This window comes from Protomyctophum bolini, assembly GCF_963924005.1.
Source record: "Protomyctophum bolini genome assembly, chromosome: 18".
Lineage (NCBI taxonomy): Eukaryota > Metazoa > Chordata > Actinopteri > Myctophiformes > Myctophidae > Protomyctophum > Protomyctophum bolini.
This window is the reverse complement of record NC_137879.1, coordinates 23,821,626-23,842,449: the sequence shown is the minus strand read 5'-3', so window position 1 is coordinate 23,842,449 and position 20,824 is coordinate 23,821,626. Positions and strand designations below refer to the sequence as shown.

The window sequence follows — 20,824 nt, the reverse complement described above, 5'->3', positions numbered from 1 at the left end:
AGGTGAAAAATGGGTTACAAAATCGTGGGCTAAAAAAAATATTAAAAAAAAACAATACAGATGTAATATATTCATGGCTATATTCATTAATCACTGGTAATAGATTGTACGCTATACTTATATTTATTGATAGGCATGTTAACTCAGATCAAGTGCAGTCTAGAGTCAGACTCCTAACTCGATTTTCTCTGACTCTCTGTGTCCATTTTGTTGTGCCACTGCCTCGGTACAGGTCGGGAGAAGAGAAAGGGTCCCATGATCTCTGCTGCTGATGCCGAGTTCCCGCGGGATTACCACACGCTGGCCGCTGCCGGCGGGCGCGGGGCCCGGCGCTTCGCGGAGAACAACAGCAACGGGGGGTTCCTGTCGTCCTCCCTGGACCGCCGGCAGAACGCCGTGGCGGCCAAGAGCCTGGAGGCCCTCAACAACATCCACAAAGCTGACATAGAGCGGCAGCGGAATGCCTTCATGGACCTGCAGAAGACCAAGTATCCCAACAACAGTCCCTGTAGCGTGTCCGTGCAGGGCATGGGCACTGTTGGGCGGCAGGTAATTATTGACATTAGTAATTACCTGTGCTGTACTTGGTGTCTCAGTATACTTGGGAGGCCAGTCTGTGATGTCAGTTGGGGCCGGGCAATTATAACAGAACATATATCGAAAACGCTATTTAGAACCAATAACCAACTTATAGCCCATTTGCTACTGGTCAGCGCTAAATGCTAAATAGACTAGGCAAGGCAAGGCCAGGCAAGTTTATTTGCATTGCACATTTTCATCAACAACAAGGCAATTCAATGTGCTTTACATACAGTAAGTAAAGGAAACACATTATAACAGGACAAGAATACAACAACAAAAATTTAATAATACAAATAAAACTTACAGATATGAAATACAGTGCAGAAGAACAAAACGGAATGAAAAACTCAATGAAAGGCAGCGGCAAACAGAAAGGTTTTAGCTGTGATTTAAAAGAAGAGTGGCACCTGCAGTTTTCTGGGAGCTAACCCGGACAGTCAGCCCAACCGTCTGGCCACCTAGGCTGCCAAGCCAGCCGGATGGGGTGTGGCGGGTTCAACTCCCGAGCCCGACGGCCTTTGCTGCGTGTCACTCCCCATCTCTCTCCCTTTCCTGTCTGTATACTGTTCCCTATCAATAAAGGCATAAAAAGCCCCAAAACAAGTAAAGAAAAGAAAGCAGACCATTCCCAGATGACCTGAGCGGTCTGGATGGTTCATCATGTATTTTGGCCCAAACTATTCAAAGCTTTATATTATAGACCAACAGTAGCATTTTAAAATAGATTTTTTGCCAGTGTAAGGATTTAAGAACTGGAGTTTTAGGTAGACCTGTAAAGACACTGTTAGAGTAGTCAAGTCTATACTGAAGATTAATGCATGGACAGGTTTTTCTAAATCCTGTTGAGTCCTTCAATACGTGAAACATTTTTTAGGTGATAGTAGGCTGGCTTTGTGATTCTGTTAATGTTGCTGTTTAACCCATTCTGACCGGGCACCCATTTTGGTGTTGGCATCATGTTATGCTTTAGCTATTGAAAAATAGCAGATCTACAAGCTCATATCGCGCCACCGAGTGGCGCGATACAAGCTTGTAGGTCTGCTATTTTTAAAAAATTCGAAGAACGACTGACATTTTTAGAATCTGATCTCAGGTCAGAATGGGTTAATCAGACCAGTGTGTGTCCCGTGGAAACCTCGTATGAATCTGATCTCAGGTCAGAATGGGTTAAAGTCCATGACTACACCGCGATTTTTTACTTTTGACCAAAGGAACAAATATATTGGCTAGAGCCAAAAGAAAATCGCAGTTTCCAATTTTGATTCCCTGTGTCATTCTATTTAACAAATGTGTCACTTCACTGTACCGTGAAATACAGTGGAGATTTAAAACATAATCTAAAAAAAAGAAGAAAGCGTTTGAGTGATAGAGTTATCGGAGTGAGTCGTCGGAGGATTGAGATGAAGATGGGGATGTTGGAGAGTTAAAGACCGATGCATTGATTGTTCCAAGCGTGAAACACTGAACTCTTTGCCCTTTCAAATCTCTCTCCCCTCTCTGCGGCTGCTCTTCTCTTTTAATCCCACCCTGTTTTTCTCTATCAATCAAGGACTGACCAGGCTGCATACCTGTCACAACTGGACCGCTTGTCTGCTTTCTCTATCTCTCTCTCTCTCTCTCTCTCTCTCTCTCTCTCTCTCTCTATATAGCCCTTCCCTACCCTTCCACCCAATCACCTCCGTGGGAATACTGTATGTCTATCATCACGTCTCTGTGCATGCTCTCTCTCTATATATCTCTCTCTCACTCTCTCTCTCTCTCCCTCATATCTCCAGAGTCCTTCCTTTCCGCTTCAACCGCTCTTTGCTTTTCCATTTAGTGCGTGTATTTATCCCAGCTACCCATCTATCACCTAGTGAAAAAAGTGGGTTGAGAGACAGAGACAGAGAAGAGCGAGTGAGAGAGCGAGAGTGTGTGAGGAAGAGAGAAGGGGGGGGGGGGCGGGGGACAGGTGGAGTCTGCCGTCACCATGGAAACCCACCACTTCCCATATAAGGCATTGGAGTGATATCATATGTTTGGCAATGCCTGAGCTGGGAGGCGAGGGAAGCACACATTGCACAGTGCACACAGACAGAGAGACAACAGCATTGGCAGCGAGAGAGCGACAGAGAGAGAGAGAGAGAGAGAGAGAGCACCAGGGAAGGAGAGAGCTGCTGCATTTTTTTGCCAGGATTTGGTGAGAGCCAAGCTTAGGGGATAGAGTGACAGAGGGGATATATTGAGGAGGACAGAGAGAGAGAGTGAGCGAGCAGCCTGCAAGGCGCCACTACGGGTAGCACCGAGGGCGGGTGGGGTGGGCAGTGGGGGGGGGGGGGGGCTGGTAGAGGGCTCCTATGGGCAGTGGGGAGCGACGCGGAGCCGCAGTGAGGAGAAAAACATGGAGAGGGGGGCGGAGGACGAGGGAGGCTCGCTGAGCAGGAGGATGCACCGGGCGGCCGGCTCGCTCGCTAAGTAGCAACGGTAAATGCTCTCTCTCTGGCACACACACACACACACGTACACACACACTCGCACGCAGCCACACACACACACTTGCACGCATGTGTGCGTGCACACATACGCGCGCACACCGCACACAAATCCACACGTCTGTGTGTCTGTAGATGATCCTGCTGCATGAGAGTGAAGGGTGGAGGTGGATGGATGGATAGAGAGAGAGAGAGAGATTCGGGAAAGATGGCATAGCTCTGTGGTGGTGCGTCATTAAGCACCATGTGTTAGCATTATTTGTTTGCAAATCATTTTTATATGAAAAAGTTTCAAGTTTTATAACATACAACCACACACTGCACACCCGTGTGTGTGTGTGTGTGTGTGTGTGTGTGTGTGTGTGTGTGTGTGTGTGTGTGTGTGTGTGTGTGTGTGTGTGTGTGTGTGTGTGTGTGTGTGTGTGTGTGTGTGTGTGTGTGTGTGTGTGTGTGTGTGTGTGTGTGTGTGTGTGTTCATCATCAGACAGGTGTTTTCCAGGTGTGGCTGTGATGTGTGATGCTGCAGCGTTGGTCTAAATGAGTGGAAGATCTAGTGTGTGGGCGTGTGTGTGTAGGGGCAAGTGTTAATATGTGTTAATGCATGAGTCTCAGACAGATTAAATAAATAATAAATGTCCATGCATACACATGAGTGCGTGCGTGTGTGCGTGTATGCATGCATGCATGTGTGCGTTCATGGGCGTGTGTTGTGTACACAGAGATGGACTGGAGAGGGAGGAAAAGAGAGGGTTTTGACTGAGTAGGAGGAGGGTACAAAGATGGCTACTTGTCATTCGGGTCAGGCTCTACTCTCTCTGAATTTCTCTCTCTCTTTCTCTGTCTTTCTTTCTGTGTGTGTGTGTCTCTCTCTCTCTCACTCACACACTCTCTCTGTTCGTTGCTGTGCATATGTGTGCGCTGCAAGTTTTTGCACCAAGCGATTGAGAACTATTGCTGTGACTGTGAGTATATGGTTGGAGTCATGGCACACCGGGGGCCTGTTTGATTTGGATGAGACAGGTTTTATGTTCTGGAAAAATGTCCGATGCATGTCCAACGGACGCCTGGGCCAGGGGCAGAGAACCATAGATGTGGTCATGGGTCAGGTTAAGGTGAACAAGGCATATGGGATGGAGGATTAGCATGCGTGAGGTAGGTATAGTAGTATAATACCACGCCAAGGATAAGCCATATTCGACAGAGTATAAATCCTATACGGTTATGAGTGGTGAATGGCAATGACTGGTTGGCATGTGCTTTCCTATTTCACAAGTAACTGCAATGAGGGTGTCTATGACAATTTATATACATTACACAGTTATATATAGACAGTATTTGTTCTGGGCGTGCGCTGGTGCTTTAGAATGGGGGGTCAGATCAACATATCTGCCTGGGTGATGGCAGAGTTCTGGTTGAGCGCTGGTGCTTTAGAATGGGGGGTCAGATCAACATATCTGCCTGGGTGATGGCAGAGTTCTGGCGCTTTAGAATGGGGGGTCAGATCAACATATCTGCCTGGGTGATGGCAGAGTTCTGGCGCTTTAGAATGGGGGGTCAGATCAACATATCTGCCTGGGTGATGGCAGAGTTCTGGGCGTGCGCTTGCACTTTAGAATGGGGGGTCAGATCAACATATCTGCCTGGGTGATGGCAGAGTTCTGGCGCTTTAGAATGGGGGGTCAGATCAACATATCTGCCTGGGTGATGGCAGAGTTCTGGCGCTTTAGAATGGGGGGTCAGATCAACATATGGAATTAATTCTGTACTTTCCATATATGGAGTGTGTCTTGAGTGTACAGGGTTTGATGAGGTCAGATCAACATATGGAATGTCAAAACAGGTCAGCTCCATATATGGAGCTCTAAGGGTGGGAGCGGGATAGTATCTTGAGTGTACAGGGTTTAATGAGGGCCTAGGTAGGGCCGGGCCTTAATTTTCGGGCCTGTTGAGAACTCTAGTTTTCGGCTGCACTAATAACTTTGGCGTATCGGTTTCGAGTTAAAATCAACCGATAATCGCCAGTAGGTTACTTATCAAGACGATTTTATCGACCTACTGCACATGCTGGGAGCCTACTGAGAACGACAAGCCTCCTCATACCTTAACCTAAACATAACCGCAAGCACGGAGCAGCGCGGTCACTTCCGTGTTTCCTAATCGCAGCCAGTGGGCTCCCAGACTAGGTCGATAATCACCAGTAGATTACTTATCAAGACGATTTTATCGGTTGATGGAAGCGGGTGCTTTGGGGCAGGCCCGTTTAGAGGTTGAATGGACAGGTATCAGTCAAACATCGAAGAGGACGAATGGATGGGGAAGGATTAATTATGGAATGTCAGAACAAATTCTGACATATATCCATACTGTATATGGTGATCTAAGCCTCTAAGCCTTAGATCACCATATACAGTATGGATATATGTCAGAATTTGTTCTGACATTCCATAATTGATCCTTGAACCCTTAGATTCTAAGGGTTTGAGGTTTGAGGTCAGATAGAGTTGCTGGACAATATTGATGACATCAAGGATCTCTATGGGCTTAATTGTGACAGCAGGTCGCATTTACTATGACATCAGGGATCTCCATCACTGATGATGTCACGAGACCTGAGCACCATATATGGGGGCTTTCCCATGTATGGGGATTTTGTGTGATACACTGACTGACGGACAAAATGTACTATTTCATAGTAAATGCGACCTGTGGTCGCAACAACAGCAGTGGAGAGAGAGACAGAGAGAGACAGAGAGAGAGAGAGAGATGTAATGATGTAATGCAGCCATTGTGGAGGTGTCCTTCAGCAACACACTGAAGTCATACTGTACCTGCCTCTCCTTCAGCAACACACTGAAGTCATACTGTACCTGCCTCTCCTTCAGCAACACACTGAAGTCATACTGTACCTGCCTCTCCTTCAGCAACACACTGAAGTCATACTGTACCTGCCTCTCCTTCAGCAACACACTGAAGTCATACTGTACCTGCCTCTCCTTCAGCAACACACTGAAGTCATACTGTACCTGCCTCTCCTTCAGCAACACACTGAAGTCATACTGTATCTACTGTATAGCTGCCTCTGCAGAACAGGACATTTAACCATTTAAACCCCAGCATCCTTATTGTGGCCAAGGCTTTCACAGAGAATAGCAGATCGACAAGCTCAGTGCGACGCTTTGGGAGCTTGTCGGTCGGCTATTCCCCACGAAAGGCTTTCCCCACGAAAACCACAAAACAGAAAATACATTAGTATTGAGCCCTGTGGGGACTCTTGATACTGTAACCCATATGGGGTCATTCATGTCTGCAGAATGATCTGGATAAGACAAGACATTGAAGTCATACATTTTGCAGAATACAGAGAAGAGACAGCTACAGTTTATATATTTATATGATCAGCTAAATGACAATTACCTAGCCAGCACTTCACAGATTTTGAACCTTATCGCTATCAACCTGTGGTAGGGATAACGTAAAAAGCACATCTTCTCTTTATCTCAGCACCATTTCCAGTGTCCTTTGTCCGTCAAGCAGTTGTCACCCACAATGCATTCTGGTACATGTAGGCACTGTCATCCTTAGAAGATACTGCATTTCTTGCCTCGCCAATCGATATAAATGAAACAGTGATGGATATGTATCCATATGGGTTGATTTGATGTACAAGACATAAGGAATACTTGTATTTCTGGATGGAGTGCATGTTGTGACAACATGGCAAGGACATAATAGCAATTATGATGTCTCTACGGTTACGGGCACCATAAAGCGGTGAGAGTGGTTATTATTAACAAAGATCTGTAGATTTGTAGATTTGATTTCATAAAGAATTCCCGAATTTGAAGTGGCTCTCAGCGGCAGTTGAGAATGGGTAGAGACATCGCCTGGCTGCTAATCAAAATATTGCCAGTTTGCCCAGTCTATGCACCGAAGTGTCCCTGAGCAAGACATTTCAACAATTTTTTTTTAATTGAATTGAATTAATGGCACTTCTTCCCCACTGCTCCTAATAGTTAGGATGGGTTAAATGCAGCAGACAATTTTGATGTATGTACAAATGTACAGATCTCAACCACAACATCAACACAACAATAATAATGTGACGCACCACAGAGTAAAAAAAAAAATCTGACTTAGAATACAAACATTATAACGAGTTTTAATTAGTCCAGTTTAAGGGCTAGAATGGGGGCTGAACAGCGGAATGAAGCTTGGTGGCACAGGTATGATTGCTGGCCCAGACGCTGGGCCCACAGGCCACATGGAGCTCTGAATCTGGGTCAGAGCTGCCCACAGGCCTCAAGCTTCTTCATCCCAAATTCCTGCCTCCTCGCCTTCTATGCCACTTTCCACAGTTCACATTGAAAATGAAGAGGGATTTATTTGTGTGGTTGCCCCTAGGGGCAACACAGTACAGTAGGTTCACAGTCCTCTTATGTAAAGTGACTTTGGGAAAAGCTCTATATAAATCTGAGCTATTAATATTGTTACTCGTGTGACATTATTTCTTTATTATAGCTAAAATAAAAGTTTGTCCCACTAGAGCTCCGACAGGTTTGGCAGCAGACACACAAGTCATTATGTCAAACCGGCAGACTTCATCGGGAAACGTGTGCTTGCATTTTGCTAAGCGATATGTTGTATACCGTAGTTTAGTTTATATTCATGTATTAGTGAATTTGATTTTCCATTCACATGAATGGGAATACCGTAAAATACCGGTGTATATGGTACTGATACCGTCAGCGTACCATACTGTAAAATCTCATACCGTTATGCCTAATTCCAACCAGTTCCTTTCCCCCTCAGGCGCCCTGGCTGACCAGGGGGAGGCAGTATAGATTAGAGACCAGGATTACTGCATGTTTTTGTGAAGGTACCTACCTACCCTAGGGGACACGGGGAGAACATGCAAACTCCACACAGAAAAGCCATTTTGCCAACCCCACCTAGGGTATGGAGCTGACCTATTTTACAAAAAAGGCACAAATCATAAACGAAAATGTCCAATCAAGGGGGGTGTAGCTGTGTACTCAACGCAGCACCAAAAGCAATTCCACTTTGACTCATAAGGGCACCACAAACGCAAAAAGCATGACTTTTTGGACCAATCTCCTTATAATTAGTTAGAATAGTTACACATGATCTCGGGAATATTCTCCCCTGGTCTGTTTATTGGGTGATCCATTGCGTACATTGTGTACATTTTCTTACTTTGATTTTCTTTGAATATACATTTTAGTACATGTTTATTTGTATATTTATTTTAATATTTGTTCTGCTAAAGGTACAACTCAAATAATGTAATAAACAAAAACGTGGTCTTGGGAGTCATGTGACAACAAAATTGGCTTGCAAAATTAGTGGGAGGAACAATTTCTTAAAAAACAAAACACCATAGCCTACTCTACTGTATTTTGAACGCAAGATCTGATCAACACCCCATCTGAATCGTATGTTGCCATTTCTCACCATGAATTCCTCTGGTCCCGACGGCATTGGTGTGATCAATTAAGGCAACCCCACATAATTTACCCAAATTTCAGTTCTACCATTGCAACCTTTTCCGAGGCACAGCATAAAACCTTGCACCAAACAATCTTCTAAAAATAGCTAAGTGTTTCATAGGAAACATAGCAAAATGCCCTGGACATTTTTTGGTATTGTATCACATTGCCACCATGATCGCACTTTGCGAGGTGTAACAGAGTAGCCCAGAAGCCTACAGTATCTCACTTGGCCAGTGGGTTTCTCCATTGGATGACTGGTGGATATTTGTTTCTCACACGGAAGACCATGGGTTCAAATTCAAGTGGTTACAAAGGCACCGCTTCAAATAGGTCGTGAAATGACGTAATGTCGGACCTCACTGGTTAATGACATGACTAGTCAGACCTTAACCAATGAAACAAATACTGTACGTAAATCTGGAGCTGGTAGGCTACTCTAGATACAAATAGTACTTAGACTGTCATAACAGCTCATCACAGCTGACCGGATAGTGCATCAAGCACATAATCGCAACGTCACGGTTAGCATTTCAGTTATCTAAATAAAGCTAAAACTTTTCATTATTCATTTAGGTTTTCTCCGTGTGTTCTGAAGCCTTTTGAGCTGCAATGAAAACAGGCAAAATCCCTCAACAGTGACATCTGCTGGCAAATTGTTAGGTCATATATGGGATTTGTGGACTGTTACATCACAGTCTAGGCAAATCAGAGAACTTGCTTGAGCCTAATTATTCAGACCACAGAAAATCTACTGAACGTTCAAAGTTTTTTTGGGTGCAATTGAGCTCAGAAAACATATAAAAATTATAAAAACGTTTTTTCAATGTCACCAGACCTTTAAATCCGGTGCTTGTGACAGCAGTATAGTGCAGCACTCCTGAAAGTGTTCAGACTGCACACCGCAAAACACTCCTATAGTGATACTGTCTGTCATGAAGCAGCTTTCTAATTTCTCGCAGCAGATAGCAGTTAAACTGTCTATTTCTCTTCCCTTCTATGCCAGGATTTAGAAAGGACCCAGAACCTACTGTGAGACTGTGCATGTTAATAAAAGGCAGAGATAGCTGGTCGATGGCACTGCTCAATCAATAGAGTACAAAGGAGTAGAAATTACCTAACAGCCAGATAGTGTGGTTGTTCAGGATTGATTGATCAAAAGAGTCATGTCTTATTGGAGGTTACATGCCATGCTTGAGTAACCAGTCTTCTACATTGGCAATGAAGACTGCTTTTATTATTAGTGTGAATTCCCAAAGGTCACACTTTATTATAATTATTCTGATCACAGGGGTAACGTGACATTGTAATTGGCTGATAATATTAGTGGGAGGGGCCTATGTAAGCGACTGTGGCAACCACACTTTGAAATTTCTTTGTAGTATTAATGCCAGAATTTTAGTATGTACTAAATAGTAAATCCAACAGCCTATTGTAAACAACAGTGAAAACTTTAAAGTGAAATAAACTACCGGTAAACTAATAATGATAATATTTTAGCTGGAACTGTTTGCCCCGCAACATGATTCCGGATAAGCGGTGGAAGATGGATGGATAATAATAATAATAAAACTATAAAAGGCCGTTAAAACATAATTACAAGTTTGAATTTTGGCCAAATGTTGACGCTGCAGGAAAGGCCTTGGGGTGCCCAATATCAATAGGGTTCATCCTGCAGTGTGTGTATATTTAGAGGGCTCGCTCAAGGTGGCCCATTCATATAGTTTAAACAATTTATTTTAATTTTTACAATGGTGGCTTGTCTTGTAAACAGGGCATAGCTACTCTCAGGGACACTGGGTCAAAGCACTCTTGAGGGGCCCTTCTGATAAAAATCATAGTACAAACTGATACATTGAGCCAACAGCAGCCGCAAGACAAGCTTGTTCTGAAGGACACAAAAAAGAAGACTGGTTGCTAGTCACGATACAAGGGACAAACCAAGGACGGCACTGTCACTCTACACATGCATCGATTAACGAATGGTTCAGGCCGAACCATTCGCTAATCGATACATGTAGAGTGGCAGTGCTGAAGTTACTTCAGCACCATCATTGATGGACAGCGACAGACCATGTGTGCACCCTTCAAAATGCACCCTTAAGAGATGGCTGAAATAGCAGCTGGATCAATTAATTGAATTGAAAGAGGTTCCTTTTACATACCCATGTTGTTTTTTGCTGTTTTACTTGTCTAGTGCAGTAAATTGAACAGGTATGAATGTGTGTATTATATTGATGATATCATATGTTTCTTTGTGTGCGTGTGTGTGTGTGTGTGTGTGTGTGTGTGTGTGTGTGTGTGTGTGTGTGTGTGTGTGTGTGTGTGTGTGTGTGTGTGTGTGTGTGTGTGTGTGTGTGTGTGTGTGTGTGTGTGTGTGTGTGTGTGTGTGTGTGTGTGTGTGTGTGTGTGTGTGTGTGTGTGTGTGTGTGTGTGTGTGTGTGTGTGTGCGCGCGCGTGCGTGCGTGCGTGCGTGCGTGCATTCATATGCTTCAAGGCTAATTAGGCAAACGGGCAACATCTGAGTACTGAGTAGACTGTTAGTGGTGGATGATGAGTGATTAGGTGGAATGCATGTGGGTGTAACTGTAACCAGAGTAGACAGTGGAGGAACAGAGTAGACCGATGATAGGTGGATAAGACAATAGGCCCGACTTATAGAAACTACAATAGTAGTAATATTATATTATATTATATTATATTATATTATATTATATTATATTATATTATATTATATTATATTATATTACATTATATATATTATATGTAGCAACACTACAGTTACACTTTCTATGTATGTGATGCTTTTTGTTCTTGCTTAATGTAAATCGCTCTGGATTAAGAGCGTCTGATCCTAAATTGTAAATTGCAACACGAACAGTCCTAACAATCTTCAATAGCTATAATCACCTTATCTTATAGTAACCTGTTGTATAGAGCAAGTTAATTCAAGAAGTAGTGAGTGGTAGGTGTTATTACATGGCAACAGTGATGGAGAACTTTTTTTTTTTGACAGCAGAAGGAGGAGAGGACACTAGAGCAGCACGGGCATTTTTAGCCTCACTGTCGTTTAACAGGGTTCAAAGTGGCGACCTACTTAATCCTGCATTTGTGTAGCGCTTATATTCTACTCCTGGGCATGAGCCTGCAGACAATGTGTGCATATAGGAGAGCCTTGGGTAGGATCTGGGACCTCTCAGGGCATCTGACAGACAATGTGTGCATATAGGAGAGCCTTGGGTAGGATCTGGGACCTCTCAGGGCATCTGACAGACAATGTGTGCATATAGGAGAGCCTTGGGTAGGATCTGGGACCTCTCAGGGTCAGCATCGTCATTAGGGTGTGTGTATAGTCACTGTAAATATTTGATTAATTACTGAGAAGCCATTTCAAGCTATTAAAAGCCTATTATGATAGCAATGAAGGACAACGGAAGTTAATCTGACTATCATCACAATAATTACCCTATCATTTTTTGAGTGAGCCCCGATGGACAAAAAAAGATGGGGAAAAAGTCTTACCATGTGTAGATGTGTAGTGGTATTACATATATATTGGGAAAACCTAACGTTGCTCACCTTTTAACTTCTGTACGCAACCTTTGAACCTGTTATTCATGGGGTGTCCGGGTCGTGCAGTGGTAAATGACCTGCCTGTGGTTCGATCACTGTAAGCGGCCCTCCAGCTCGGCTGGCCGCTCCATCGAACATAATTGGCTGTGTTTGCGGGTGGGAAGCCAGCAGGAGACTTGAGTGCCTGCTCGGTAGGGAGCTTTGGGAGATTGTTTACACCTCAATTTCGCCCTTCCTCACTCCTTCCTTTTCTCCTTCCACCCATCCTTCCTGTGTATCACGACAGTTGTCAAAGTTAATTAAGGGGGAAATGTCTAATGTCTTTCTTTCTTTCTTTCTTTCTTTCTTTCTTTTCTTCCTCCCAGCAACAACCAAACTACTGGAGTTTCAAGGTTGGTTTTAACATTGTGTTTGTGATTTAGCATGAATCTGTAATTTAGCATGAATCTGTGTGTCTTGGTCTGTAATAAGATAACTTTTCATTGTGTTTGTGCATGCCTGCAGTGCTTGCCTTCTCCATTCATTGAAATATTGTTTTAGCTTTGGCTCAAATCTTCAATGCGGTTGGATTGAACCTGGGAAGTCACGTGGCAAGCTACCCTGACTTTGCAAATGCTGTCTGAAAAAACAACAACATTTGCAGTACTCTGGACAGTGTTGCACTGCTGATTTTATTTTGGTGGGATGCTATTTTTAAAGACGCCACGCACGTGTCACTTAACACCTACACTACAGGTCACATGATATGCACCTAGACTCGTTAATGCACGCTGGTGTGATACTCGGCAGCCTTTGTAAAGTTTGTTGAGGTGTGAAATTAAGGGTTGTTTGTAATCGATGCATGTGCGTGCGTGTGCTCCGGCGTGGTACCGTGTGCAATGACCAATGCAACAGTGATTGTGGATGATGGTAACGTAATGTTGAAACGTTGCTGATTCAATCTAAGTAATCAATTAGTGTGGGTGTATTTTTGTTTATCCGTATTGGTTGTGAATGGGAAATCTCCTCTCAAGTAATTGTACTTTCACCGCTTGAAGCCCTCATTGCAGTTACACCTAGGTAATTAGGCTAATTCGATAATAATATTCGATAGAAACTGTCCTTGGGGGAATAGAGGAGACATTTAGGCAATAATAACTGAAGGAATTTTATTTGATTATCACACTTGCATGTCGTGTGAGGAGTATGTTTATTAAACAATCCATGTGAGATAGGGCTGGGCGTTATGACTTCAAAGCCAGTTATCGCTTGTTTTTTCAAGTTTTTGCCTTGATTATGATTAATGAATTATGTTTTTTTTTAAACAGTGAAAATAGCAGATCAACAAGCTCCGATATACAAGCTCACAAGCTGTCATGATGAGACGTGTTGCGAGCTGGTAGATCTCCTATTTTCACTATTTTTGCATGGCACCATTGTACACTGAAATGCTGTATAACATAAGTACAGTACTCAAGTAAATGGACTTACTATCCACCACCGCTTATTGTACAGTAAGTGATATTTTTGAGTTGGTCGTTAAAGAGTTCTATATTCTGATAGCAATCATTGCTACAGTATATAACATCTTTTAAGTTACAGAGGTCTTCCGTCTCAGCAGCTTCCGTCTCATATTCATCAACTTCCAATTTTGTCTGCAATTTTTTATTCACTTCTTGTATCCTGTATGAGTTTTGGATTAAATATCCAGACCCGAGTTAAAATGTATTTTCTGTTTATCAAAGAGCTGGGTAGATGGGGAGACCCCTGTTACTGAACAAACACTACATATGGCAACAATTACTTGGGACATACTTGGGAATATACAGTAGAGCTATTTAACAAAAAAACAGCCAAATTTTTTTAATAATAACACCCCCTTTAAGAGCTGAGATAAACATTTATTGGTCCCTGGAGGAAAATTTGGCAACAAGGCTGAAACACAGTAGAGGCCGCAGAGGTAAGGGTAGACGACTAGACGTAAAACAAAATCACACCTGTGTGAACTGAGTGGTGCAACTCCCCCCCCCCCCCCCCCCCCCCCCCCCCTCTCTCTCTCTCTCTCTCTCTCTCATTAGCAGGCAACAGTGCACTGAGTGCAGCACTATCCCTCTCTCTGTTTCTGGCACAACAGCGCCCCTACTGGTACTCATTGTCATATACTGGTGCTCATTAACGTCACATAGGCGGGCGGACACATAGACACGGACAATCGGACATTGCTGTTCCTTGGAGTGGTTGCACCACTCAAAAACACACTAGAAATACATCAATGTGGTTGTATGCTTCCACCAACCAGTTGCCGTTTCTATCCGTACCTGACCAGACTCATCAGTCATTGGAGAAAATCAGTAGTTACGTACTACGTACACAAGTTAAAGCGGAACTCAGAGGTGTAGAGGATGGACAGGAGAGGTGACAGACGGCATGGTTACTTGGGGAGCGGCAGTGTTGCTCACCAGAACATCTGACCGACTGCCCTGCAGTCTCACGTACTTCTTTGGTCTGCTGGTGAGGTAGTCTGTAATCCAGGTCACCACACCGTGGTCCACCTGCATCCCTGAGAGCTTCATATAGCTAGCTACTGGAGAAGCGGAGAACAAAATTCTCCGACTTCCATGATTTGAATTACAGATGACTTGAACAATAATTGTAGGTTTTCTGTTTCCGGAAATGTGTTTATAAAAACGTATGGATTATGTACAATACCGGTGTTACCTTATTAGGTGGCTGTACATTAATACAGCATGGAATTGTGGACAAAATCGTATCCAACAACTACAAAATAGTCTTTAGTTGTAGGTCTGAGAGGCTAAATCTCATCAAATGGTGGTCTGTGGCTCAAATGTGAACCTTGATATGAAAAGGGTTGAAATCCACTGATCATTTTTTAGACCCTGTAAATGGATCACACACATATTGCTCTTTAACATCAAGTCAATTAACAGAACAGAACATTCATCTTCAACAGGCATGACAACATTGCAACATTGTATTGCATTTTTTGTAATCTGGGATCATATTGAGAAAATTAGCTTCTTTTGAGCCAAAAAGAAGAATCCAAGATATTACGATTCTAAAAACGGCGTTCCCATAGACGGCATAAGCCAGCGGAATTTTCATTTCCATTATAATTTTTTTCCATTGCACCCGAAGTATTACGAACGCGTAGGGAACACAACTGTAATCAATTTATATTAAAATAGACGGCAAAAGGTGAACTCGGCGCAGAGGGCGTTTGAACTAGAAGGCGTCAAAAGGTGATATCGGCGGTGAAGCATTTTTTCAATTAAAACGGGTTTTAGTATATGAGTGAATCAATGAGTTTTTATTTATTTAAAGATGGATGTTTTCCTTCCACTGGGCCAAGGCCATTACGTGCACTGGTATGATCGGTATGCCTGAAATTCCTCCAATGAGAAAGGTTCCATGGTGCAAAAATTAAGCGTGATTAATGTGTTAATCTTTTTTTAATTGTGTTATTGTTTCTGTAATTAATTCATCAAAATGAATCAGTTAAAGTCCCAGCCTTAGTTCCAAGTTGTTGTATATTCTATTCATACAGATGCCAGATCGTAGAGGCTAGAGCTGAATGGAACAGAAACCGTGTGTGGGATGTTCAAGGCTACGCTTTGATCATTTCTTGATTATCTCGGCACGTCTTAGAGACATATTGGAAATATCATGTGTCTCCTTGCTGCAATATCTCCTTCTGCAAAGGAGAGGGGTGAAGGAAGGTGAAGGGGTGACTCAAGGTGTATACAAAACGATAAGCAAACTGCATTTCCAGTATGGTGCACTAGCATGAATGTTTCTACTGTATATATATATATAGGTGCAGAATGCACGTCTGAAATGCCGTGCTAATGGCTATTGGCTCAGTGCAGTATATTTGACCCTCAGAGTTCAATTAACAGTCTGGATTTGGGTTTGTCATGCAGGACTCCAAAACGAGTCTGAGGGTTTTGACCCCTGCATTTATTGTGATCCATTGAAGGCAGGGCCAGGAGATTATAATTTATAGTTGAGATTATGCTAGCATAAGCGCTTATAGTGAGCCAACAGAATCTTAATGAGAAAATTACTTGCTATTCTGAAATCTCTCATCCCTATTGCTGACACAGTGAATGTAGAGTTTACTCAAATATTTGAGAGCAATGCTGCTTTGTAACTTAATTTAAAATAATAATAATTAGATATGCTGTATTATACATTAATTCATGAGTAATAGGAGGTGAGGACAGGAAATGGAGTATGATTAATGTCATACAGTATACTCCTCCACCCCCCTTCTTCCATACCAAGCAGTTCCTAACTGAAAGCCCATTGGTGATTGCAAACGCAATGATTGCGAACGCAATGATTGCGAATGCAATGAGTCATTACTATGTAACACAGGCAGAACTGTCTGTCTGTGTGTCAAACCACCCGCCCGTCACCGGAGGGCGCAGCTGTATCACACGCACGCACGCACACACACACACACACACACACACACACACACACACACACACACACACACAACAAAACTTAAAAAAATAAGAGTACATACGGTCGTACACGTTCGCGCGTCTTACTTGTGGTTCATTGGGGTCACACATGTACTTGTACTAGAATTTCGCCCCCCTTCGGGGGGCTCAATCCTAGTGTCGTTGCAGCGCAATATGGGAAGAAGGAAATTGCGGGAGTTGACAGACTCAGAACCGAATAGTTCTGATGATCCTCATGGGGGCTACCCGCAGCCCCGCCTCCCCGCAGCCCCCACAGCGGTGGGAAAAAATAAGTTGATGTTTTCACTGGTACTTTGGGTAGGCTACAGCACTGCAGCAGTGATACTCAACCTCAGGCCCGCGGGCCACATCAGGCCCGCGGGACCATTATGACTGTCCCACCAATGAAAATCCAAAAAAAAGGAAAAAAAAATCTGGAAAATGAAATAAAAATAAATAAATCTGAATGAAGTTATCTTTAATTACATTATTATAAGTAATACTATTAGAGTTGTACTATTACTCGAACGAAAATAAAAGTTTGGGGCGGGGGGGGGGGAGATGCAATGCAAATGAAAGACATATACTGTGTATCCCTATTCCCTGACATAATTTTATAGCTAAACGGACAGAATTCTATTTTATTTGAATGATGAAACCCAGCTGCCATTAATAGTTCTTCACTTATAGCTATCTATTTTCAGGTAGATTGTTTTATTTTACTCAGTCAGCCATATCACTACTACATTTTTTTCATGAAAAAGGTCATAGCTGGGTAATCTATTTTCAGGCAAATTGTGTTTATTGTATTTTATTTTACTCAGCCATAACAATTTATTTTCTGTTAACCAACTTGCTGGCTGGCAGGCAGGCAGACAGCTACTCATAGACAGGCAGACAGACAGCTACTCATGGATAATTGGACAGGCAGGCAGTCAGACAGCTACTCATAGACAGGCAGACAGACAGCTACTCATGGAGAATTGGACAGGCAGGCAGACAGCTACTCATAGACAGGCAGACAGACAGCTACTCATGGAGAATTGGACAGGCAGGCAGGCAGACAGCTACTCATAGACAGGCAGACAGACAGCTACTCATGGAGAATTGGACAGGCAGGCAGGCAGACAGCTACTCATAGACAGGCAGACAGACAGCTACTCATGGACAATTGGACAGGCAGGCATGAAGGCAGACAGCTACTCATAGACAGACAGACAGCTACTCATGGACAATTGGACAGGCAGGAAGGCAGACAGCTACTCATAGACAGACAGACAGCTACTCATGGACAATTGGACAGGCAGGCAGGCAGACAGCTACTCATAGACAGACAGACAGCTACTCATGGACAATTGGACAGGCAGGAAGGCAGACAGCTACTCATAGACAGGCAGACAGACAGCTACTCATGGACAATTAGGCAGGCAGGCAGGCAGGCAGACAGCTACTCATAGACAGGCAGACAGACAGCTACTCATGGACAATTAGGCAGGCAGGCAGACAGCTACTCAGACAGGCAGACAGACAGCTACTCATGGACAATTGGACAGACAGGCAGGCAGGCAGACAGCTACTCATAGACAGGCAGGCAGACAGCTACTCATAGACAGGCAGACAGTAAGACAGCTACTCATTGACAGACAGACAAATAACTACTCATGGACAGACAGACAGGCAGGCAGGCAAAGAGCTACTCATGTTATGTTATTATGTTATTATAACAGCTGCTCATGTTATGTGCAATAATTTGTGCAGTTATGGAAACAGCTCTTTGTGTTTATGCAAGAAAATGTAACACATTTATTTATTTACATATTGTGTGCATGCACATTGTACTTTCCGCCGCGGATTTATTTATTTCCCAAATGGTCTAAAATTGAGTTATTTAGCATACTTTTACCAATGAATTAGCCTATACACAGACAACGACTGATTAGCCTATTTTGGACGATATGGGTCTTTTCTCGAGTCACTCCGCTGAAAGTGTCAGTGTTGCTGCCTTACACACCCGCCGCCTATGGGCACTGTACTGTAGGCATATAATACCTGGCTAGGTGAAAACAAAAGAAACCCGATTAGCATTCGAGTACTTTTAACACCTCTGAACAGCCGGCGGAATTCCAGAGCATGTGTAAATACGCTAGTATGCAGTCTGTGACAGAGTCACAGAGTGTCAATAATTCCCAGAAAATCTATAATGTTAATATAAAATGTCCACGAAAATCCTCATGGGGGCTAAAAGGGGCTATTTAATTCTTCATATAGCCCCCACAGACTCGACGTCGTTGGACAGACTCCACTTCATGTTTCAGCTGTGTTTTTAAACTCAGTAGTGTGCCCTGCACACAGCGCACACTCGCAATTGCAGCTGGAGGGCGACGCGACACACCCCCCCCCCCCCCCCCCCCCATACACACACACACACACACACACACACACGCACACTTTTTTTCGCTCGAAATTCTTATTCACAATGACATCGAGTTGAGGTGTTTGTTTTAAGGGTAATTGTTGCATAAGCGCTATTTCGCACTATTTCTCCCTCCCCTCCCCTGTGTCTGAAGCAGCTAGCATGGAAGCTATATGGATTATGGAAGCTTTCCCTCCGATTGCACAGACACAACCATGCCGTTATCCACGCGTCCATCCGATTGCATTCCTGTGTGTGTGTGTGTGTGTGTGTGTGTGTGTGTGTGTGTGCAGGCGTGTAGTCGGCATTGGCTGGCAGGCGGAAATAGCAAAAGCTATACGTGTAATGTAAATATTTCGGCACAATCCAAGTAGTGACAATGAACAATGTTGATTTAACTAAGGGATTCGCTGAGTGTTTTATTTTGTAAATACAGGGATTTAGAAGTGATAAGCAAAATAGTGAGCCAATAATTTCTCCCCTTCCTTCTGTCTGTTATCCTGCGAGAGCCCTAAAAAGCAAGATGGCTGATTGTGAGACTGAAAGAAGTAGTGTGGGGGCGGGCCTGGTGGGCCTATGAGAACACAGAGCAGTGTTGCCAGGTTTGCGAATTGTAAGCGAGTTGTAGTGTGTGCAAGTAGCCTGGGTAAAAGGCCTTGTTTCTGCCCCTGTGGGGCAACAGCAGTTTCTGTAGACCAGTTTCTGTCCACCGCTTTTGGCCACGTGACCAACTTGACAAATGTTAAAATAGATGTGCATGTACGCAAGCACACACACGCACATGCACAGGCTTTATTGAATGTGCTTGTTCGCTGCTGGCCTGTAGCTCCCACCGGTTGGGTTAACTTATTGCTCTCCGCTCCTCTCAAGCTAGGGGCCAGGAGTTTCGCCTCCTCTTCTGATGCAATAGAAAACCCTGCAGCTAGCTCTCTCTCTCTCTCTCTGTGTGTGTGTGTGTGTGTGTGTGTGTGTGTGTGTGTGTGTGTGTGTGTGTGTGTGTGTGTGTGTGTGTGTGTGTGTGTGTGTGTGTGTGTGTGTGTGTGTGTGTGTGTGTGTGTGTGTGTGTGTGTGTGTGTGTGTGTGTGTGTGTGTGTGTTGTTCCGGTTGTTGGCTTCCTCTGTAAATGTACACGCACGCACACACATGGGTTGTGCACATGCATTGCCAACCCATTGTAGATTAGCATACAAACATCTTCAGGGTGTAGCTGAATACACTCACTGAATTTGCACTGCAGTGGCCGTGAAAACTGGAAATCCACACATTGGACATGCTTGGACACATGCACACATTCATGGACTTCCACTCACATTGACATTGTCTGCTTGTTCAAACTGTACGCCATGGAGAGAACAGTCCACACACAGTAGGCCTTTTCCTGCTGCTGCCCAGTGACAGTGTCAATAATAAAGGAGCAGAGGACGGCATAAATCTCTCCCTCTTGTAGTTCCCCGCCTGACTAATGCAAGTATTAATGCCCCCATTTGGCAACTCTTGACACTCTTGTCTGTCTGGAGTGGCAAAAGTAATCAGGTCTTATTGTCTCCCCGCTCCGGCCCAGTGGTGAATGAGGGGGAGTGTTCTTTATGTGCAGACCATGGGCTTAGGCCATGCAGAAGTGGCCTTCGTTTCCATGGGAAATGCGAATGCATCTAAAGATCGAGAAGAGATCGGATTTGTTCAGTTCACTGGGCCAATTGAAGGACATTGGGCTATAAGATGTAACATAGCTTAGTGACTGGTGTCTACACGTTTGGCATGTAGATTGATTATGGAGTCGGGATGGCTTCCAAAATGGCAACATAGACT

At 43.8% G+C, this 20,824-nt stretch overlaps 1 protein-coding gene across 1 annotated transcript in view; it reads left to right on the top strand.

Annotated features, from left to right (window-relative positions):
- Positions 1-255: 255 nt before the first annotated feature.
- The window catches only part of LOC308332857 (SRC kinase signaling inhibitor 1-like), a gene marked incomplete at its 5' end in the record, with an annotated part of 54,940 nt that continues 34,371 nt past the window's right edge, over positions 256-20,824 (top strand). Inside the window, 2 exons of the mRNA XM_080788974.1 lie at positions 256-549; positions 12,499-12,525. Of these exons, the coding sequence (XP_080645100.1) occupies positions 256-549; positions 12,499-12,525 (321 nt within the window). The remainder of the gene's footprint in view (positions 550-12,498; positions 12,526-20,824) is intronic.